Genomic DNA, 24,029 nt, shown 5'->3' on the forward strand with positions numbered 1-24,029 from the left:
TTGCTGTTTGCTTTAGTTTGACTCTTAAACAGTAAACGTTTCCGTTACAAGAGGTAACGAATAAACCGTTGGTATAATCTGTGTTGGGACTAGGGTTTAAATCCGTCAGGGCACCCCCTAATTAACTACACTAGTGTCAGGAGTTGGATAGCACCATTGAAAGCATGTTCCAGCCTAGTTTTAGGCATATTTCATTGTTCATAGAATGCAGTGTACTAAAGTTCCGATCCACCATATACATACAGTACTATTCTTACTACTTCAGCTTCTATTCAGCTTGAATTCTACATGTAATACATCTCCTACTTCCATACAAATGCTTCGACAGCTGAAGCAAGCACACATTTTATTCAGGAAAGGTAAACATTTGAATTGTAAACAGTAAAACAAAAGATTGACAGAATATCCTCTGAATTACTTTCATTTATTGCCAAACTCTTTGAAATGATTGCTATTGTTATGCCAAATCTAATATTGCTGGAAAATGACAGTATGAATTTAACTAAGTGGGCATACGCATAAATGATCCAATACAGCTAGGATAGTTAATATTTGGTAAATGTAGTAGTAATTTAAAAAAAATACATGAACATTTCAGTCATGATGTGTGATGTAGCCTCTTGGATGTTGTCCTGATTTATAAAGTTTGACAGAAATAAGACCCACATATGAACACTCCTAGAGCAGTATGCCGTTATGTACACCACAAGATTACAAAAAACATTCCAAACTTTGACACTTTTAAAAATAAAATTTATTAGCATCTCTAATGTGTATAAATAAAAACATATGAAACAATGCATATACTGTACGTATAATGTAATGAGCTGAACAATGACTGGATTATGTGATACAAAGGAGCAGTCTTGTTTTTAGTTTTTTTGCCAGTATGTCTGTGAGAAAAAAAACATGTACCTTGAAATCAAGCAATTTAAACAATATGCATACCTATAAGTTGCAACTCTACATTCTGTCATAAGAATGAAACAAACAAGGAAAGGAGAGAGGTCAAGAACAGCAATAGGGGAAAAACATGGAAAACAAATTGTATTGTGATCCTTCTGAGAAGCTTTTTCAAATGTTTTAGCATCAATATATTGTTATGAAGTGTGTACTGGTTCCACTAACAATGTTGAGGCAAAAGCCACAACACTATACACACTGAACTGATCATTTTAAAGAGTACATTTAACGCATTTGGAGCTCCACAAATTCATTTTTAAAAAGGGTCCTTTTTTATTAGCGGATCTTACATTTTAGGGACTAAAAAGCCTTCAGTTTTAATCCATGGATTAAAATATGGTAAATTAAAAGGAGAGATTACAAATTCTAGACTTTCTCTGGCACAAACAGAAACAACAAATCACTGTTTTGTTAATTTCTGTTTGTAATTGGGTTCACCATTCTCTGTAATGACTTCCCTGTTTACAGGGCCAGAATACCAATGGGCCAGAGAATGGGCACTTTGTGGGGTGTTGGAATTGGCTCTCTAAGGCAAAAGGTAAAGAAAGGAAGGGACCTCTCTTCCTCGGTCACCCAATTAGTTGTATTTTGGTCATGCTCTTAACACTCAAGGGTGTTTAAAATGTCTTAGAGTGACAAACATTATACACAGGACAAATACTATTTCTGAAATATGGCCAAAACATTGTCCTAGTCCAAGGTGAGAATATGTTTTTCTTGAAAACCATCCCAGACTTGTAACAGACCAAGAATATAAACTTTTGACAACTAGAGGCAATGCCCTACAAAACCACACAATCATGTGCGATACTGCCACAGGCAAAATCGGTTTGAAGTTACACTGCGTGGACTTATAATATTCAATTGGCCTTTGTCTCATATAGTAACTCTGTTTCTGGTTTTCCTCCTAAAACGAAAAATATCACAGCTGTAAAGGGGAGCACAACATCCATGACAACAACAACTGCTACAAAGTTCAAAAACAGAGTGGGAAGAGTTTTTTTTTTTTTTTTTTTTAAGGTGAAGTGTTTGCTTTAATATGCAAGTGTGTGTGACAGTGAAGGTGTTATCATCGGCACCCAAGGATCATGGCGACCTCATTCAGCCTCGTGGAATGAAGGAACTACTTAGTAATAGTTGAACAACGGTCTCTGCTCCAACCCCAAGTCTTTAGAAGAGTGCAAAGATCCCCTTATTTTTCATGTGTGTTTTAGCCCTGATATATCCACGTTCACACGAGCTAAAACTCGGAAAACTCCTTTGCGCATTTTTCCGTTACGGAGACGCGGATCTCCTCCTCCTCATAGTCGTCGAAGTTGCTTGTGTCTCCAGCGCCTCGACACTTTGGTATGAACGGGGCTTCCACCTAAAAAACACAGAGCAGCACAACCAGGAGAAGAGTGAAGGAGTTTGCCTTAGAGGAAACAAAGCCAGTACTTGATATTGTAGAGATGCCTAGGTAACGCCTCCTTTCAGCAAACTACTTTATGAAGTTATTCTAGTGAGTCAAATAGAAAACATTATTATTACGCCATATAAAGACTTTATTTCAAATTATTACAAAAGCCACAAACAATCTCATTAAATCATTGTTCAAAACAAGTGTTAGGGCTAGTACTTTATCTAGTCTAGGCTGCAGAATGAATTTCAAATCTGTAGGGCTTGTTTCTCTTATCCATAAAAATACTCATCAGTTATATTAGCACATTTTCAGCATTTTTTCTTCCATAAGGATCCTTCCGACCGTTTGTCTGTTTAAAAAAAGTGACGGGATTTCACTTAGTAACTATAGTAAAGCCTGCATTAAGCTAAATCAGAAAACAACTATGGCTGATTTGGTGGGGGGACAAAGAACATCTTTGCCTGTTTGGCAGTTGTTCGTTTTTCAAGCCGAATAATAAATGTGAACCAGCAGACCGAAGTCACATGCAGATTATGCAAAAAGATTATCAGGGCAAAGGATGTACAGAGTACAAACGTGCAATCGTAAAAATCGCCCAACCCTACAATGCTCAAGAAAGTTCTACTGGACATCAATAAAATAGTGTTTCATAAAAGTTAGGTGCTAAAAAAAGTGCAATTCAACTTTGCATTGTTTGTCCTCATCTTCCAACATAGCCTCGAACGTACCTTCCTCTCGTAGATGGCGATCCAGTCCGTTGTGGCGAACCACTTGTGTCCCTTGATGTCGTTTACACCGTTCTTCAGGTTGCCGTAGCGTTTGGTCAGGTCCACCTGCAGCAGGTTCCTCAGCAGGTCCTTCAGGTCAGAGCTGAAGTGGGATGGGAAGCGGACCTACAGGGGGACACATGTTGAGGTTTGTCTAAATGGTAATGTATTGAGAAACGTACATTTGCTCCTCGTTAGCCCTCTAAAGCAAGTGGCTGATTTAAGACGGAAGAGGCTTTCACAACAAACATAAGCCAAAAGCCAGACAAACCTTCATTTGACAGTTAACTCCCACTGAGTTTAGCTTACTTAATGAGAACAAGTCAGGTGTTCAAAATGTGTTAAACTTCAGGTGAAATAGGTTGGCCAGGTTGTAAAATGGACTTCTCCTTACCTTTCCAGACACAATCTTCTCGTAGATCTGAATGGGCTGGTCAGCGAAGAAGGGAGGGTATCCAGCAGCCATCTCATATATAAGGACCCCGAGGGCCCACCAATCCACTGCTTTGTTGTAGCCCTACACACAGCAGAATGACAATGTAGTTCACATTCAGATATCTAATCCAGGGCAACAAACTGTTGCATCTCTTCAAACGGAGTAATTTCATGTACTGTGTGTCTGTCACGACTCCCACCTTGCTGAGGATGATCTCGGGCGCCAGGTACTCTGGAGTTCCACACAACGTCCAGGTTCTGCCTTTTACCCTCTTGGCGAATCCAAAGTCGGTCACCTGACCACCAAGAACACATACAGTCAGTAAAGCAACATAGCAGAGAAAACACAACCCACCACTACAGTACAGTCCACAGGGAGTGATGTGTCCCACAGTGCTCTAGTTGGGTCTGTGCTCACTGGTACACAGTACTGGCACCTCAAGTGTTCTACTGCTCGAATACCAGCATCTCTGGTGAAATATTGGCTCAAACTAAAATGATCCACTTCAAGCACTTCACATATACCTGGATGTAGCCGTGGTGATCAATTAGAAGGTTCTCAGGCTTCAGATCTCTGTAGATAAGGTCAAGTGAATGAAGGTACTCAAACGTCAGTACTATCTGGGCTGCGTAAAACCGTGCGTGCGGTTCACTGTGAAGGAAGAAAAGACAGAAGAATCCGTTAAACTGGTGATATGGGGCAGAAAATTAAACAGTTGTAATTAACTACATAAGCACTGAAATAAACAAAGTATAAGTTACAAAATTATCCAAAACAAATGTTCTATCAACAAATGGAAAATCTATAAACAATCTGTAATCAACATTCTTTTGTGTTGAGGCGCAGAAAGTTCAGCAGACAGACACTCACCTGAACCTTCCGATTCGTCTTAGATGTGAGAACATCTCTCCCCCTGGAACGTACTCCATCACCATGTACAAATTGGAGTTGTCCTGTGGAGGGACACAAATCCATACAGATACTTAGATGATAATAATTGAATAGCCTAATAAATAGGCCAGATTGAAAAACACTGACTTTTTTGGTTTTGTGAACTGTACCTTGAAGGCATAGTCAAGTCTGACGAGGAAGGGAAAAGACACAGCCTGCAATATTCTCTTCTCGTTTAGCGTGTGTTCTATTTGCTTGAGTTTCACCACCTAATAGACAAGGAAGTGATCATCAGACAACTGTATTGACCGACAAATATATATTTTTTATTTACTGTTAGTGATGGCATGACATGACAAAACAGTACAGATGTTGGGGAAGGGGTCCGTTTTTAAATTGCATTCCATTTCAGTAATGAAAATGATATAATAATAATCCAGACACGCACAAGTCAGATCATATCTGTGTTAGTGATTGGAGGGGCCAGGCAGACATTACTGCCACCAATCCTAACACTACACAATGATACAGTACTTATGTTATGCTACAATCTAACAATTACAGTGTTTAATATCATTGTTGAACCCCCCTTTTTTTCTTCTTCTTCTTCTTCAAAAAAAAGGGGGAGTGGAGGTGATAAATTGCCAAGTCTACTCAAATGTACATCAGTTACCCATCCTGCAATGTGTTACAGAAGGCCAGCTATTTTCCACTGGGCACCCACCTTTTGCTTGTCCAGTATTTTCATGGCGAAGAACTGCTCTGTTCCTTTATGTTTGACCAGCATGACTCTCCCGAACGAGCCTGTACCCAGGGTCTTTAGCCTGTCAAAGTCATCTAGGCCCGTCGTGCTCTGGAATGGGTAACACAAAACATACAAAGTGGATTAGGCATACCTAATGGATCGCCCGCAGCAGCAGTCCAAGTTTTTTACTCAGTTAAACTTAGATATTCTTCACATCCACTCTCCTCATCTCCTTTTCAAAACACATTGGTGAAGTACCTTGGACCTTCTCCCCCAATATGGTTGAGAAGGCCAAGAGAATGTGAGGAATAGCAGAAAAAGTAAATGAGAAATAATCCCCAAACCCTGGATTTGTAGCTCCAGGCAAGGCCTCGGAGCATTGAAACATCTCACCTGTGGTGGACATTCCCATTTCCGTAAGAAGTCTTCTTTGGCTTTGGCTAGAAACTCTTTCACTGTATGGAAGAAAGGTAGAAACACAGGCACATTTAGCCCATAGGAAGGAATTGTCGGTCAACGCATAATGATTGATTCCTATTTAATGACTTTCGCTTGCATGGAGCGGGCAACAAAGTACAAAGGAAATCTTAAATGGAACCTTATGTGGGAATTCTAGAAAGGTGCTGGGGATCAATAGTGACAAAATCAGTATGAAGTGAAACTTATTGGAGACAAAGACAGGTAAGGTGTAACTAACCAAACGCCCATCTGCATTGAACATCCACAAAATACATGTACGGAGTAAAGGGAAACAAACAAAACAGTTCTGTTTCTAATGATACAAAACACACCAACCAAGACAGGCAGTCTAAGTAAGAAGTGAAGCCAAGAGCCCTGTCATGTTTCTGTTTTTTTAAATGGAGAGGGAGGTGTAAGAATTCACTAAGACAGGAGGAGAGACTGGTCCCTCGTGAAGCATGAAGAGCTCTTGAGCATCACTTTCTTTCTGCACTGACTGTGCATTAGGGCCTAATACTGTTGAGGGAAAGGCTATGACACTCACAGCATTGTTTTTGACGAGCAAGGACAAACCAACATACATGGAAAAACATAGCAGACAGCAGATATCCAGAATGACAGAATGCAGATGACAAAAACAGAGGTTTTGGTAATGGTTTTGGCAGAATATAGATCGAAGCATATAGTGAACCTCTACACAAGCCAAGCTTGGGTTAATTTACAATAGAATCTTCTGTCATTTTGGGCATCTAGTGGAAGAATGGGCATACCAAAAGTCTCTATAGATCACCCAAGGATTTGCAGGAACAATCACCCACATGGATGGGATGATGTGGAAGAAAGAGACAGAGAGAGATAGATTTATGTACTAACAACAAGTATATCAGATCAACAAACATGGACCATATGCAGTGAAGAACAACAGAAGTTGACAGCGAAGGAAAGAAACAGTAAGAGAGAGAGAGAGTAAGTTGTCATTATAATCCTGTGATTTAGTTTGACACAGAAAAACACAAGACTGTAATAAGAAAGGTTATTAAACAGACTCATGTGAGTATGAAAAAGTCACAACATGCATAACAAAATTATGTGACTAGGATCGTATGATCTGCAGTAAACCGAATGCTTCAATCAATGTGCAGTTCTTTTTTTATATATATATATATATATATATATGCTACTCTGTATGTTGAACCCCTAAATATCCTACATTACCCTGGACCGACAAGTAGACTACTGTATTGTAGGGCCTGAACCATACCAGTGTCGCAATACTTTTTTTGTTTTTACATAAAAAAACACAAAGCAGACAAAACTCTTTGGTACTTTAAAAACCTGCTGTATGTAAAATAGTGTGCTACAGCTTGGAAATAAATACATGTGATTCTGGATGACAACACAATGATGTATGTTTCCAACATTAGGTTCGTTTCCCTAAAGAAGTAAACCTGCTTCATGTTTTGTTTCCTTGCCACGATGCTAAGGAGTATCGTGATACTGGTATCTTCCCTGCTCTACTGTATGGCATTCAAGAAGGCAATATACAACCACATAGCTAATGTAAATGTTTACATTTTTGACAAGGCACCAGAGCTGGTCATGGTTTACTGTACTGAATCGAACCTAGGCTAATGTAACAGGGTTAGTTATGTTTACGCTTACAACTGCAGAAATGTGTATTTAATGTTTATGTATTATAATTGTTTGGTTCAAGTCAGATGTCAATAAGGTGTAGTGTCATTGGCTAGGCTTGCAGATAGGAGATTGAACGTAAATTCTTCCCAGTCTGATAATTCATGCAAGAGGTAAGTCACGTTGTGAAATAATGTATTCTATTTACATATTTACAATGTGTACAAGTTAGTTCACTATGTACATTTCCTGATGTATTTATATACACACACACACACACACACACACACACACACACACACGTGTACAGAACCCATTAGATATTGGGGGCTTCCAGTGATGTGCTTTTGTATGCATGTTATTGCTGTACGAGTGATTTAGCTAGTATGTCCTAAAATGTAATGGTAGCATTAGCTCCCTGCTAATACACTCATGCTAAAATCTGCAGCCACAACATAAAGCTAAGCACATCTGATGTGCTGTCCTTTGTCTATCATCACAGGAATAAACAACAATCAACTGGGATCTGTCTAGAAATTCTTTATTATACAACGCAAGAATTAGGAAGTACGATCAGACCTGTTACACCAAGTGTCCAGTATTGTATAGTAGAATGTACACCTGAGTACAGTAGTACAAAATACTTGTTAGAGATGAGCAGCAATAAGCTTATATTTCTAGAACATGGTTAGCTAATGTAATGGTTTTCCATTGAAAATGTGAGGCTAACATGTTTATAAACATGGAAGGCTGTGACATTGCCTCAGAATTCAGTGTCAGAATTAGTCTATTCAGCATGACTTAGTTGTGTCCACTCCCTCCCTCCCTGCCAAACTGGGAGTGTTTTGACATCTCCCAAGAGTCAAGACAATAAGTCAAAGGTGCTGAGGAGGTTAGCAGGCTAGCGCAACACACACATGGGCTATTATCAGGAACCAGGTTGCTGGCTCTGAACAGCAACAGGCCACACAAATCTGTAGCAGCAGCTCAGGGAACTGTATCAGCTTAGACAGGTTTAACACTAGAAGCTTGGGAGACTGGGGCTCATTTCAGAACTAGCAAGAAAACAAGAGTGCAGGCTTTTGGTTGCACTGATCAGATCAAAGAACATAGCTTGCTTCCTGAAACACAGGAAGATACCAGAGGCTGGCCAGGTTCCTGTGCCTCTGCCCGGTCTCATCCAACACGTCAATAAATCTCATATGAACAGTTTTGCAGCATCATAAAGTAACAAAGTTTTTAAACAACCCAGATGCATTTAAATACTACCTACCATAAATATGTTTCATGTTAAAATATGACAATACATTTTAGTCTACAAAAAGTGAAGTGGATGGAACAGCATATGCAAACTCACAAGTCAGTGGAATTTCCTGGACTCACTTGCGTGAGATTACTTTGCTGCATGCAGTTCACACAAATGTAGATCTGGACACAAACCAATGTCTCCATGGCTGTATAGGCCTTCATGGGGAAACATTTTAAGTTTTATCACAGCATGCTGTGCATTGATTATCAGCATACGTACGTCAAAGTGTACCATTGCCAATTAATACAACCCCAGTGCTAGTTGCGTCAAAGCTTGTAATTCCGCTTATCCTCTGACGAAGGTCTGATGACAAGCCCTTCCAGTCAATGACAAACTGTGCTGTGTGTATCTGTGTCTGAGTGGACCTTCACATCACTAAGATTAAACAAAGACTCTAAACAAAAAAGACTTGTGAGATAAGTCACTTGGGGAGGTTGTATTACGGGCCTGGTTTTATGAATGAGAAGAGGGCATTTGTCATTTCTTCACCATATTTGGTCACTGTTTAGCAGTGCGCAAGGGGGTAGAGGGAAAGCTGTATATATGCAGCATCTCAAGATGTGGTGGTAGAGGCACAGTCTGATAATTGAAAACAAATATTCAAACTACTTATCCTTAGTGTGGTTAAACTAACATGTTATTTAAAAATATATATCTACAGTTTATATTTGCAGCATTGGAGTGAACTTCCGGTTGGTAACAAAAAATCTATTTACTTTAACTAGTAAGATTACAAGTTAGCTAAAACATATCTCTGGAACCTACAAATGTAATATCAAAGCAGGCCTTCATAACTACTCAATAAGACCACCACACGTCAGATGGTCCAGACCTTAGCTCAACGTTACTGCTAGTAGCTGGCACTGCACATTACTCTGGCTTGGTGATGTCTCACGGGCCTGGTGATGGCTAACGTTAGCTAACGCTGACATAAAACTAGCTCTCATTGACGTTACCTAGGTAGCTACTGACAGCAAAATTGCATTCAATACAACTCGATCGTTAGCTAGCTATCTACCTAGCTAGCATCCTATTCGGTCTGGATACGATAACAAGATAGAGGCTAGGCCCTTTCCCAGCTAATCCCCCGGTATCGTTAGGCAGGCACAGTAACGTAAACCGTTAGGTTAACGAATATCTTGCTTGAGAATTGCGTTTTGGTTGCCCAATAATAACTATATAGAAACATTGTTACACATTACCAATCTCTAGTTAACGTTAGCGAACTAGTTGGTTGCTAACTAACAGTAGCTATCAAAGTGAGTCCCAGCCCTGAATAAGGTTGCCAATGACAACAGAGAACGGGCTAAAAACGTCCCACACTAGCTAACTTACTAACGTTAGCAGCAAGATAGGCATCTGGATCAGGTTGTAACAATTTAGCCACATAGTTACTAAACCATCTTTGATTTTGCTACATATTCATTTGTCGCTAGCTAGCTACCTAGGATTAATTCACAAACCATTTACTATACCCTGCCTCGCAACATGTTTATGGTGAGTGTGTCATTAATGTAAATGTGCACAACATCAGGGATAAGTGAGCTTGAGCACACTCCTGATTGTCAAAAAACTGTTGTCCATAAAATGCTTCAAAATGTCAACATTACATTAGCAAATGTTAGCATGCTAACTGGCTAGCTAACGTTAGCAGTATAGATAATGCTCAGCGACCATCCCAACTCACCGCTCTCAAGCTCGTTGCCTTTCTTGGCGGTAGCAGTGTTTCCCATCGTATGGAAGACACAGTGGTCGCTTAAACTGCGGGAGATGGTGGTAACGCTAGCTAGCTACACTGCTGTTGAGTGGTGTTCCCCTCGTATTCGTCGTAGCTAGCTACAATCGTTATTTTGGATCTATATAGCTAGATATGTTACAGCCAAATATGAAAAGAGCCCAAATCCCCGTTCACTACCCCCTTCAGATATTACCCTTCCTATCTCTTCTCTATCTCGCTAACATGCAGCTAGCGGTCACTGATATCACTTCTCCCCAAAGCATTCGTTGTTGATGGCTTGGTCAAAGACGTTCTGTGTGAAGAGATATCGCACCAAATCTTCTTCGGTGGAGTATAACTGCGGTTGGAATACAATATTAATGGTGCATTACTGCCACCAACTGGACTGGAGTATAAATCCGCTACACGTTGTTATACAAAAAAAAGGACATGTAAAAAATAAATGACTCTGACAACTAACCCTACACTCATTAAAAACCCACCACCTCATTCCACTATTTAGACCCTATCTGATCCTACACCAGGCCAAAGGGCTTGGAGGACGGGACACTACAATTCAACACACCCTGTAACTTTTCTGCAGTAAAATCTCGTAAACCTAAGTACTTCTATGTAGCTCCCACCACAACACCTATTTTCTGTGATTTGCGTTCCAGTCCTGTGATGCGGTTGATAACCATGGAAATGAATGCTAAAAAGCCAACCTTACCGAAGCACATTTAATCCGTAGGCCTATTACTATGTACTTGCAAAATTCTACTACTCATTCGTTACCTCATAGGATCAAATCAAATCCAATTTTATTAGTCACATGCGTCGAATACAACCTTACCGTGAAATGCTTACCAAAACCACCTTACCAAAAATGCTGTTCAAAAAAGTTAAGAAAATATTTACTAGATAAACTAAAGTAAAAAATAATAAAAAGTAACAATAAATAACAATAACGAAGCAATATACAGGGGTACCGATAACGAGTCAATGTGCAGGGGTACAGGTTAGTCGAGGTCATTTGTACATGTAGGTATGGGTAAAGTGACTATGCATAGATGATAGACAGTGCATAGCAGCAGTGTAAAAACGAATGGCGGGGGGGTCAATGTAAATAGTCCGGGTGGCCATTTGATTAATTGTTCAGCAGTCTTATGGCTTGGGGTTTTGTGTCTTCCTCTGACACTGACTAGTTAAAAGTTCCTGGATGGCAGGAAGCTTGCCCCTAGTGACTACTACGCACTACCCTCTGTAGCGCCTTACGGTCAGATGCCGAGCCATTAGGGTTGCACATTTTGGTGAAAATTCAGAGGTGGAAACTTTCCGTGGGAATTAACGTGAATATTTGCAAATTATATTAATATCATTTAAATGTAAATGTTTTTTGCATTGGATATATTTACCATATCATATGGAGACAGAAGCATAAACCTTTTACCTTATCATAAGTAGATATATTGCAAATTATTCAATCCTTCCAATATAAATGTAAAAAACGATTTAGTTACGAATTAAACTTTAATTAAATGAGTTGACTTCACATGGGATGATTTCACTGAACAACAAAAGAAAGGGAATATTGAATGATCCCCAATGATGCATCGCATCTCCCAAAAATGTTATCAACATACATCTGTAAAATGATAGTCTAGAAACTAAAGCTTTGGTTGTCTTCCTCTCAGGCTTCCATGTCTTCTCCCTGGACCTCCTCAATATCCACCTCTTGAACATCCGACTCTGAAGCCTCATCTTCACTGTCACTTTCCGACCTTGTTGAGGACGGTTTGTTGTCAGGCTCAAAAAGCCTCAAATTTGCCCTGATGGCCACCAATTTTTCAACCCTTGTATTGGTCAGCCTGTTGCATGCTTTGATGTGTGTGTGTTCCCAAACAAGAACAAGTTGCGCTCTGAGGCAGCTGATATTGGTGGGATTTGGAGGATGACAGAGGCAACAGGAGAAAAAGCCTCAGATCCACAAAGTCCCTTCCGCCGGGTGGCTGATGAGATACAGTGGCTTGCGAAAGTATTCACCCCCCCTTGGCATTTTTCCTATTTTGTTGCCTTAAAACCTGGATTAAAATAGTTTTTGGGGGTTTGTATCATTTGATTTACACAAGATATAAAATATGTTTTATTGTGAAACAAATAAGAAATAAGACAAAAAAAAACTGAACTTGAGCGTGCATAACTATTCACCCTCCCAAAGTCAATGGATGGGTTCCGCTGGTGTACAGCAATCTTTAAGTCATACCACAGATTCTCAATTGGATTGAGGTCTGGGCTTTGACTAAGCCATTCCAAGACATTTAAATGTTTCCCCTTAAACCACCCGAGTGTTGCTTTAGCAGTATGCTTAGGGTCATTGTCTTGCTGGAAGGTGAACCTCCGCCCCAGTCTCAAATCTCTGGAAGACTGAAACAGGTTTCCCTCAAGAATTTCCCTGTATTTAGCAACGTCCATCATTTCTTCAATTCTGACCAGTTTCCCAGTCCCTGCTGATGAAAAAATATCACAACAGCATGATGCTGCCACCACCATGCTTCACTGTGGGGATGGTGTTCTCGGGGTGATGAGAGGTGTTGGGTTTGCGCCAGACAGAGGTTTCCTTGATTGCCAAAAAGCAACATTTTAGTCTCATCCGACCAGAATACCTTCTTCCATATGTTTGGGGAGTCTCCCACATGCCTTTTTTATTTATTTAAGCAATGGCTTTTTTTCTGGCCACTCTTCCGTAAAGCCCAGCTCTGTGGAGTATACGGCTTAAAGTGGTCCAATAGACAGATACTCCAATCTCCGCTGTGGAGCTTAGCAGCTCCTTCAGGGTTATCTTTGGTCTCTTTGTTGCCTCTCTGATTAATGCCCTCCTTGCCTGGTCCGTGAGTTTTGATGGGCGGCCTTCTCTTGGCAGGCTTGTTGTGGTGCCATATTCTTTCAATTTTTTAATAATGGATTTAATTGTGCTCCGTGGGATGTTCAAAGTTTCAGATATTTTTTTATAACCCAACCCTGATCTGTACTTCTCCCAACTTTGTCCCTGACCTGTTTGGAGAGCTCCTTTGGTCTTCATGGTGCCGATTGCTTGGTGGCGTTGCAGACTCTGGGGTCTTTCAGAACAGGTGTATATATACTGAGATCATGTGACAGATCATATGACACTTAGATTGCATATAAGTAGACTTTATTTAACTAATTATGTGACTTCTGAAGGTAATTGGTTGCACCAGATCTTATTTAGGGGCTTCATAGAAAAGGGGGTGAACACACCAGTTTTCCATTTTTCCCCCCTGAATTTTTTAAAATATATATTTTTTTCTTCATTTCACTACACCAATTTGGACTATTTTGTGTATGTCCATTACATGACATCCAAATAAAAACCTTCCTTGGGACTATGGTGGTCTACTTGAAACATGTAGGTATTACAGACTCGGTCAGACACTTGCCAGTTGGTCCGCGCATGCTTTGAAACAAGTCCTGGTAATCAGTCTGGACTGCGGCCTTGTGAATGTTGACCTGTTTAAAGGTTTGCTCACATCGGCTATGGAGAGCGTAATCACAGTCATACGGGACAGCTGGTGCTCTCATGCATGCTTCAGTGTTGCTTGCCTCAAAGCGAGCATAAAAAGGCATTTAGCTCGTCTGGTAGGCTAGCGTCAATGAGGAGCTCGCACCTGGGTTTCCCTTTGTAGTCAGTAATAGTTTTCAAGCCCTGGCACATCTGACAAGTCTCAGAGCCGGTGTAGTAGTGTTCAATCTTAATCCTGTATTGACGCTTTGCCTGTTTGATGGTTCGTCTTGAGGGTGCAGCAGAATTTCTTATAAGAGTCCGGATTGGTGTCAGTGTCCTTGAAGGCGGCAGCTCTAGCCTTTAGCTCGATGCGGATGTTGCCTGTAATCCATAGTTTCTGGTTGGAATATTTATGTACGGTCACTGTGGGGACGACATCGTTGACGCACTTATTGATGAAGCCGGTGACTGAGGTGGTATCCTACTCAATGCCATTGGATGAATCCCAGAACATGTGCTAGCAAAACAGTTCTGTAGCCTAGCATCCGCGTCATCTGACCACTTCTGTATTGAGCGAGTCACTGGTACTTCCTGCTTTAGTTTTTGCTTATAAGCATGTATCAGGAGGGTATAATTATGGTCAGATTTGCCAAATGGAGGGCGAGGGAGAGCTTTGTATGAGTCTCTGTGTGTGGAGTAAAGGTGGTCTAGAGTTTTTTTTTTCTGGTTGCACATGTGACATGCTGGTAGAAATTAGGTAAAACGGATGTAGGTTTGCCTGCATTAAATTCCCCGGACACTAGGAGCGCCGCTTCTGGATCAGCATTTTCTTGTTTGCTTATGGCCTTATACACCTCATTGAGTGCGGTCTTAGTGCCAGCGTTGGTTTGTGGGGGTAAATAGACGGCTACGAATAATATACAGTGCCTTGCGAAAGTATTCGGCCCCCTTGAACTTTGCAACCTTTTGCCACATTTCAGGCTTCAAACATAAAGATATAAAACTGTATTTTTTTGTGAAGAATCAACAACAAGTGGGACACAATCATGAAGTGGAACGACATTTATTGGATCTTTCAAACTTTTTTAACAAATCAAAAACTGAAAAATTGAGCGTGCAAAATTATTCAGCCCCTTTACTTTCAGTGCAGCAAACTCTCTCCAGAAGTTCAGTGAGGATCTCTGAATGATCCAATGTTGACCTAAATGACTAATGATGATAAATACAATCCACCTGTGTGTAATCAAGTCTCCGTATAAATGCACCTGCACTGTGATAGTCTCAGAGGTCCGTTAAAAGCTCAGAGAGCATCATGAAGAACAAGGAACACACCAGGCAGGTCCGAGATACTGTTGTGAAGAAGTTTAAAGCCGGATTTGGATACAAAAAGATTTCCCAAGCTTTAAACATCCCAAGGAGCACTGTGCAAGCGATAATATTGAAATGGAAGGAGTATCAGACCACTGCAAATCTACCAAGACCTGGCCGTCCCTCTAAACTTTCAGCTCATACAAGGAGAAGACTGATCAGAGATGCAGCAAAGAGGCCCATGATCACTCTGGATGAACTGCAGAGATCTACAGCTGAGGTGGGAGACTCTGTCCATAGGACAACAATCAGTCGTATATTGCACAAATCTGGCCTTTATGGAAGAGTGGCAAGAAGAAAGCCATTTCTTAAAGATATCCATAAAAAGTGTCGTTTAAAGTTTGCCACAAGCCACCTGGGAGACCCACCAAACATGTGGAAGAAGGTGCTCTGGTCAGATGAAACCAAAATTGAACTTTTTGGCAACAATGCAAAACGTTATGTTTGGCGTAAAAGCAACACAGCTGAACACACCATCCCCACTGTCAAACATGGTGGTGGCAGCATCATGGTTTGGGCCTGCTTTTCTTCAGCAGGGACAGGGAAGATGGTTAAAATTGATGGGAAGATGGATGGAGCCAAATACAGGACCATTCTGGAAGAAAACCTGATGGAGTCTGCAAAAGACCTGAGACTGGGACGGAGATTTGTCTTCCAACAAGACAATGATCCAAAACATAAAGCAAAATCTACAATGGAATGGTTCAAAAATAAACATATCCAGGTGTTAGAATGGCCAAGTCAAAGTCCAGACCTGAATCCAATCGAGAATCTGTGGAAAGAACTGAAAACTGCTGTTCACAAATGCTCTCCATCCAACCTCACTGAGCTCGAGCTGTTTTGCAAGGAGGAATGGAAAAAATGTCAGTCTCTCGATGTGCAAAACTGATAGAGACATACCCCAAGCGACTTACAGCTGTAATCGCAGCAAAAGGTGACGCTGCAAAGTATTAACTTAAGGGGGCTGAATAATTTTGCACGCCCAATTTTTAAGTTTTTGATTTGTTAAAAAAGTTTGAAATATCCAATTAATGTCGTTCCACTTCATGATTGTGTCCCACTTGTTGTTGATTCTTCACAAAAAAATACAGTTTTATATATTTATGTTTGAAGCCTGAAATGTGGCAAAAGTTCGCAAAGTTCAAGGGGGCCGAATACTTTCGCAAGGCACTGTAGATGAGAACTCTCTTGGTAGATAGTGTGGTCTACAGCTTATCATGAGGTACTCTACCTCAGGCGAGCAATACCTCGAGACTTAATATTAGACATTGCGCATCAGCTGTTATTGACGAATAGACACACACCCCCGCCCCTTGTCTTACCAGACGTAGCTTCTCTGTCCTGCCGATGCACAGTAAACCCAGTCAGCTCTAAATTATCTGTGTAGTCGTTCAGCCACGACTCGGTGAAACATAATATATTACAGTTTTTAAAGTCCCGTTGTTAGAATAGTCTTAATCGTAGATCATCCATTTTTTCCAATTTTCCAATGCACTTTGGCCAAAAGAACAGATGGTAGTGGAGGTTTACTTATTCCCCTACGAATTCTCATTCTTGATCCATCTTCCTCTACTTTATTCATTGTCTCTGCACACAACACCTTCTGTACAACTCTGACCCTGGCAACTTTAACCTGCCTCTCTCGCACCAGACACTTCTGATCCCCATCACCATGGGCACCCATACCCCCCAACACATACTGCTTCTTTCACCGATACTACACATTCCTTTCTCCCATGCCCTCCTGCACACTTTTCACATCTCCCTCCTACACAGCATGGCCATCAGGCTCCCTCTTGAGTCATGTGTGTCGTAATTATTTCAGCGCTTAAAGCATCAGACAAGCTCAGTGCATATAGTTGATTTTATTTTATACACAGGGTGTATGGAAAAATGGGCGTTTTAAAATGTAGATGTTACGCTCGTCGAAGTGATCGGACCAAGGTGCAGCGTGGTAGGCCTACATTTTGTCTTTATTAAAAACGAACACCTAAAAACAACAAAAGGAAAACGAACGTAACGTTCGGTAGGCTAAACAGAGCAGTACAAAAACAACATCCCACAAAACTAAGGTGGCATAACAGGCTGCCTTAGTATGATTCCCTATCAGAGACAACGATAGACAGCTGTCCCTGATTGAGAACCATACCCGGCCAAAACATAGAAATATAGAACATAGAGTTTCCCACCCGAGTCACACCCTGACCAACCAAACATAGAGAATAAAAAGATCTCTACGGTCAGGGCGTGACAGTAGACCAATTGATTGGCCGAAAGAACAGACGACTCTCGGTCGAACAAGATTTATTTAAGTCGGCGGCAACCCTAATTAGACTATAGTAGTAGTAGCAGTAGTAGTAGTAGTAGTTGTAGAAGTAGTAGTAAAGCACAAAACAATTTAGGCAACAGGGATCTTGATCCAGGAGGGGATTGAATGTCTCTGCTGTAACCAAGAAGCTTGATCTTGACATCTAGCCACTTAGCAAGCAAATTAGCAAACCAAATGCATAGCTTGAGCCATGAGCTGGATTTAATTTATTTGACACATCTTAGATTTCTAATACTTAACTTAGTTATAAGCAGTGGAGGGGGTGCCCCCGTTGAATTTTATTTTTTACTGAAAATCATACAATCTGTATTTCAAAATAGCTTGGTATACAGTATAAAACCGCCCAAGCCTAATCGGTATGACAAAACGGTGTTCAACGTTTAATTCAAATGAAATGGTACTGTAATGAATGACCAGATGAAGAATGGCGTGATTATGGTGGCACAGAGGGCGATTGTGTGTATGGTGTGCTGCACAAATTTTGTGATTTTATGTGGTAGATCACTGCACCTGTACGTAGCCCATCTGTAATTAGCCCATCCAACTACATCATCCCAATACTGTTATCTATTTTTATTTATTTTGCTACTTTGCACCCCAGTATCTCTACTTGTACACTCATCTTCTGCACATCTATCACTCCAGTGTTTCATTTCTATATTGAAATTATTTCGCCACTATGGCCTATTTATTGCCTTACCTCCGTTATCCTACCTCATTTGCACACACTGTATATAGACTTTTTCTATTGTATTATTGACTGTATGTTTGTTTATTCCATGTGTAACTCTGTGTTGTTGTTTGTGTTGCACTGCTTTGCTTTATCTTGGCCAGGTCGCAGTTGTAAATGCGAACTTGTTCTCAACTAGCCTACCTGGTTAAATAAAGGCGAATACATTTTTTTTTTAAATGGTCACACCCATGTTCATCAGGCTACACCTAGTCACACCCATCGAACGGGAGCCAACATACTTCAAATGCTGTTGAAGAACGATGCAGACCGTTTCAGGGAAACGTTGTTCATTACAACTCGTCACGCAACATAACAAACGTTGAATCAAACTGAACGCACCCATTCAGGAGTGTAGGCCTATCAAACCTCACACAAGTAAATGAGCTTGCAATGAAAAAGCAAGATCTTTCTTGAAACAATGATGCATGGCCATCATATTTCTAATGTTTATCATAAAAAGAATGTAGCCAGCTACATGTCCTACTGTTTTGTTTGAAGTTCATCTTTCTTGCATTTTACAGAAAAAAAAATAGAGAAAGGTACCAGAGATACGTAGCTACACATCAGTCCGAGCGCTGTCTGCTGATAGAATGTCCATTCCTAAATTCTCATCTGAGTGGAGAAGTGCAACTGAATTACAAAATGTGCCTTAAGCAGAGCAGAAATTACAATAAGAAGCATTTTAGATCTGCGTTTACAAAATGCAGCAAGATATTTCTTCTGTGTTTTATTTTTTTTTTCTGCGCAGAAGTCAAGACAGTACCAGCAAACATCTTCAAGGCAGTACCTATGTTACAGGACTGCATTCCAGTGGCTTCAGTCGCCATCCCACTTCTGACACCAGTGTAGCGAATGGCAGGGCAGGGAAGCAAACCTGGGCTGCTGGCATGAAAAGCAAACACCCTATGCATCCTGCCAAGAGGGCTAACCAACTTAATGGTAATTGTAACATGAGTATTGTCAAAATAGCTAGCTAACGTTATTTATCTTTGGTATGATGATCCTGGGACATCAGCTAACGTTAGCTAGGATTCAAGGTCTATGCCGGGACAACATAGCTAGGTATAGTTCCCCTGTATATAACAATCAAGCTAGTTGGCTATCTACATCCATGTATAAACATTTTAATTTCACTCCCCATCCCGTGTTACAGTAGCTTAAGTAAGGTTGGATAGCCACAGATGGCTCTTAGCTATAATGACCGTTAGCTACATGTAGCTAGCTAACAAAACCTAGCAAGCTAACCACTCACGTTAGCCCTAGCAACATTTTAAATGAAATAGCTAACGTTACATATCTGTTTCCTTGCTACTTGACATTTCTCAGTCAAGATGTTAAAAGTTCGCTAGTTAATCAATAAACACACCCCTACCGTTCATAATGAGAGATGCTTGCCTCCTGCTTTTGCAACTAGCTAGCTAGCCGCTAGAAGAAAGTTGTGTGTTGTTGTTCGGATCGTTCGTCTGCTGCATACACAGTCATTGGTCTGCTGTTTGGCGCCGAATGGCGCGTGTCTTTTGGCTAGTAGTAGAACACATCCATGCGGCTCAGTTAGGAACGACAGCCAGCTCTCCACAGCGTCAGGGTGACACAATCCACAGATGACCATACTCAAAGGGGTGTTAAGTGTTTTGGAAATCTGTTCTAACCTACTGCCTGTCTAAAATGTATCCAATTTAGGAGCCTTACAGAGACCTGGGAAGTTATAGTTTTGCAAACAGGTGGACCCCATTCAATGAATTCTGTGATTTTTAAAAAATGAAAATAGGGTATTTTCTCCTGAACTTGTTTAAATGTGCAACAGCAAGGGGTATGAAAACTTATGCACTCAAGCAATGGGGTTCATCAGTACCTTGTGGGATTTGAGGACTGTATTATCACAGATCTTCTAAACCATACTGTACTGTCTTTATGGGCAGCAGGTAGCCTAGTGGTAAAACTGTTGGGCCAGTAAAGAATCCCGGAGCTGACAAGGTACACATCTGTAGTTCTGCCCCTGAACAAGGCAGTTAACCCACTGTTTCCTGGAAGGCTGTCATTGTAAACAAGAATGTGTTATTAACTGACTTGCCAGGTTAAATAAATAAAATAAAAAACATATTACTCTGAAAGACATTGGCATTTCCATAGGACTAATTAAGACACTTTCAATGAATGACTTGTAAAACAATGACCATAAAACATGATCAACATGAAGACTTTCATTAGGTACTATTAAGCGGTTGTTGGGTTGGCTTTCTTCCTAATTTGGTTCAGGACAGTGTCCTCTAACAAATAATCAAAGAGGCTGTCTGCCATCCTCATCTTGATGGCCAACTCCCCCTGCTGCCAATTCTGCATCTGGAGTTGTTCACCATGCAGCTCTTGATGCTGAATGAGACCAACAGGATACATTAGGTCCAGCTGTGTGTGCGTGCATGGTGCGTGCTTCCGTGCATGCTTACACGTGTGCGTACCTGCATGTGTGTGTGCGTATGTGTGGCAATTATGGACAATAACTACACACTTGTAAAAAGCTTACCAGAATGCGGTCCGTCTTTATCCGCTTGAGGCTGATTGTGAAGATCTGGCCAAACTTCAAAGCTGAGTTTGCACTTGTAGGTGTGATGTCTGACCTCTGGCTTCTCCCATGGCAGCCTTTTAACTTCTCCTTCTGGGAAGATGTTATTTAGGATCTCCCAGCTGAGGTCAAAAACAGCCTTTAGGATAATTAGAGACATAGGAAGGTCACTCAAAACCACACAAACAATGAGCAATACCACTTAGATTACAATAATCTTGTAAAAATAATATGTTCGGGGTCAGGACTTCCATTCCCTAGCCTTGCCGAAAAACCACATAAATTTCACATGTAAACAAACACATGATCTTATGTGAAGATAATGTGATAACATGAAATTACATGTGAAAAAGTGATTATATTTTAAATGTTCCAATCATGTGATCCAATCATGTGATATTCCAAATGTGAAATCATGTGATATTCCAAATGTGAAATCATGTGATATTCCACATGGGAAATCATGTGATATTCCACATGAGAAATCATGTTTTTTTTCTGTAAGGGTTATGTTCTATATCACCATGTTAACTAATTCACTCTATTGAGTGGCATAGCCGATTGTGTGAATCAATGAGTGAATAGTGTGAATCCATGCTTTTACACAAAGGCTTACCATCCTGTAGCTACATTTGTTGCGGGTCTCCAGATCATCTCCTATGCTCCACCATGTTTTACCTTAGGTATGAGGTACTTTCTGCATATGCTTCCGTTTTTCAATGCCAAACTCACTACTGGTGCGTGCAGCCAAAGAGCTTTATTTTCATTTTCCATTAACCATAGCATCGGTTCCAATCTAAGTGCCAATGCCGTTCATCAAGAAAAAGCACCTCATACCTATGATAAAATATGGTGGTAGATCTTTAATGTCATGGGGCTATTTTGCTTCCACTGGTCCTGGGCCCTTTGTTAAAGTCAACGGCAACATGAACTTTACCAAGTACCAAGACACCTGCCAGGACACTTGGTTGCAAGTGAATCTTCCTACAAGACAATAATCCCAAGCACTTGTTAATTGACCACAAAATCAACATTTTGAAATAGCTATCTCTTTCACTTGATTTGAACCCCCTTGAAAACCTGTGGTTTGAATTGAAGAGGGCAGTCCAGACAAAGGATATTAAGGATCTGGAAAGATTCTGTATGCAGGAATGATCTAAGATCCCTCCCAACATGTTCTCCAATCTCATTAAAACATTTTAGAAAAAGGCTCAGTGTCAGTATCCTCGCAAGGGGAGGGCGTTAGAGTATTGAAAACAGGGTTGTCATTCATTTTGAACACTATTTTTTAAGATGTTTTTTTACTACTTGTTAGACAAAATCTCTTGTTCTGAGCAATTGTATTAGTATAATTAGTAGTTTAATTTTATGGGAGCATATAATATAGTTCAGTATTTTTTCAATATTTTTTGCTCATCTTTATCAAGGGTACCAATAATTATGGATCCCACTGTAAATCCATATCTGATGTTTATGTAACACATTGGATGAAGTATTACATTTGTAAATTCTAGAGCAGGCAACATGGTACAATGTGTGATGGAATATGTTTTTCAACAATGAAATTCTTGAATTGAAGTTGATATTTCTCACTCATATATCACTTTTTGTGATGAACTATCACCTTCTCATATGTCAATATTCCGAGTTCCTGTCCTTGTGACCCTTGGCAACTTGATTTCAACATAAACATTGATGCCGTTCATCAGCCCATCTCTGACAGTCATGTTTTGTGATAAATGTAAGACTAGGACACTATCTAGTGGAAATGTGTGGTATACTGTATATTTATTTCACCGCCATAGTTTCAAATACAATCTCTTTCAAAAATTGCATTGATATTTAGTGTGTGTAATGTTCTTACTCAATTCCTTGCACCAGTTTTGACGCATTCTAACTGTCAAAGTTCATGTAATGAAATGATGTATACTTGGCCGAATAAAACATTTATTTCCAATTCTGTGATTATGTAAACATTGGCTATATCTCACTTTTTAAAAGCACAAAGTATTTGAGGCTGGTAAACGGGTCTTTCTCCCAGATTGTTTCAAGCACATAATGGTTTCAAATTGACATGACAGTACATACAATATGCAGCAGGGGGAAGCATTACTCTGTGAAGGAATTTGTTGATTCAACTTTAGAAGATTAAGCCTTTTTGTATACTAACTTGTGAGCCTGCACTTAAGGACTCCTTTTACCAGCCTCAAATATGCAGGAAATGATTTAAGGGAGAGAATCCAGCTTGTTCTAGTGAGAAGTAGATGGTCATTGTAGCACCAGATGCGTGTACAGCGAGATCATTCTGATAACAAGAGAATGAATTTAAAGGTCAGGCTGACTCAGTCTTAAACTCATGAAAATGTGTGCAAAGACTGTGAAGAGAAATGGATATTAAATGAGAGTCTGTTTTCACTCTTTCATTTGTCCCTCCTTTCTTTCCCCATTCCTCTCATAAACAAACAGCATGTCATGTTCATCCCAAATAACCAGCTGCTCTCCATATTGCCTTTCTTTCTTTCTTTCTTTCTTTCTTTATTTTCTTCGTATGTTCCTTGCAAAGCAGGATCGGCCCTTGCTTCAAAGGGAATGATGATTGATGTTCTCAAATGATTGAATGAAAGGCCACATATTTCCCCGGTCGCTGTTATGACAAATGTGCAGCAACCCTGTCGCATACTTTTGCATTATTTATCTTGTACATGTTCACTGACCTCCAAAAATAATTGAGTTGGAGAGACTTCCCTTCCATGGGATATCAATTCCCTGCCTGCCTATCGTTTCATTGTCGTGGTTGTACGCAGGCAGCTCATGTACTATAGGCTATGGCCAAACACCTACAGTATGTTTGTGCTTCACCAATGTGTAGTGACTGTGCTCAACTTATGTTGAAAAAAATAATCCTCTCGTGTTTTTTTATCATGGGAAAGTTAACACTGTTCTGTGAGTTAATACGCCTAACTTTCTGGTGCAGGGTACAAAAAGTAACACTATGAAACAAATAATGAGACAGAGTGAGACTGAGGCAACAATTTGCCATGTGGGGACTGATGTCACCATCTCACAGTCTGTTATCACTCCCAGTCCCCCCTCCTGCTTTTCTTTCAGGCCCTAAAAGAGTCTCATCAGAGGCTGAAACAGCTGGAGCAATGGCAACAGCCTGCAAAGAGAAACCATGTTGGGAGACGGTTGCTAAAA

General features: G+C 40.4%; 1 protein-coding gene across 4 annotated transcripts; it reads right to left on the reverse strand.

Annotated features, from left to right (window-relative positions):
• Positions 1-410: 410 nt before the first annotated feature.
• Positions 411-19,714, reverse strand: LOC100136597 (testis catalytic subunit of cyclic adenosine 3', 5'-monophosphate dependent protein kinase). 4 transcript variants are annotated; one of them, XM_021611224.2, is made up of 11 exons: positions 10,292-10,653; positions 6,434-6,442; positions 5,598-5,659; positions 5,184-5,312; positions 4,630-4,728; positions 4,439-4,521; positions 4,093-4,219; positions 3,768-3,863; positions 3,527-3,649; positions 3,094-3,258; positions 411-2,329 (listed from the first exon to the last, which is right to left on the reverse strand). In XM_021611224.2, exons 1-11 carry the CDS (start codon positions 10,335-10,337, stop codon positions 2,204-2,206), a joined length of 1,065 nt encoding a protein of 354 aa, XP_021466899.1. In that variant the 5' UTR covers positions 10,338-10,653; the 3' UTR covers positions 411-2,203.
• Positions 19,715-24,029: the final 4,315 nt, after the last annotated feature.

The sequence above is a fragment of the Oncorhynchus mykiss genome, chromosome 8 (assembly GCF_013265735.2).
Source record: "Oncorhynchus mykiss isolate Arlee chromosome 8, USDA_OmykA_1.1, whole genome shotgun sequence".
NCBI classification, from domain to species: Eukaryota; Metazoa; Chordata; class Actinopteri; order Salmoniformes; family Salmonidae; genus Oncorhynchus; species Oncorhynchus mykiss.

Bases quoted from the DNA above. Each gene is read 5' to 3' on its own strand.
- LOC100136597 (XM_021611224.2), bottom strand. From the start codon at position 10,337: ATGGGAAACACTGCTACCGCCAAGAAAGGCAACGAGCTTGAGAGCG. The intron at 4,729-5,183 runs GTGGGTGCCCAG...CTTGTCTATTAG, and splicing joins AAATACTGGACAAGCAAAAG to GTGGTGAAACTCAAGCAAAT. The intron at 4,220-4,438 runs GTGAGTGTCTGT...CTTCCTTCACAG, and splicing joins AGACGAATCGGAAGGTTCAG to TGAACCGCACGCACGGTTTT.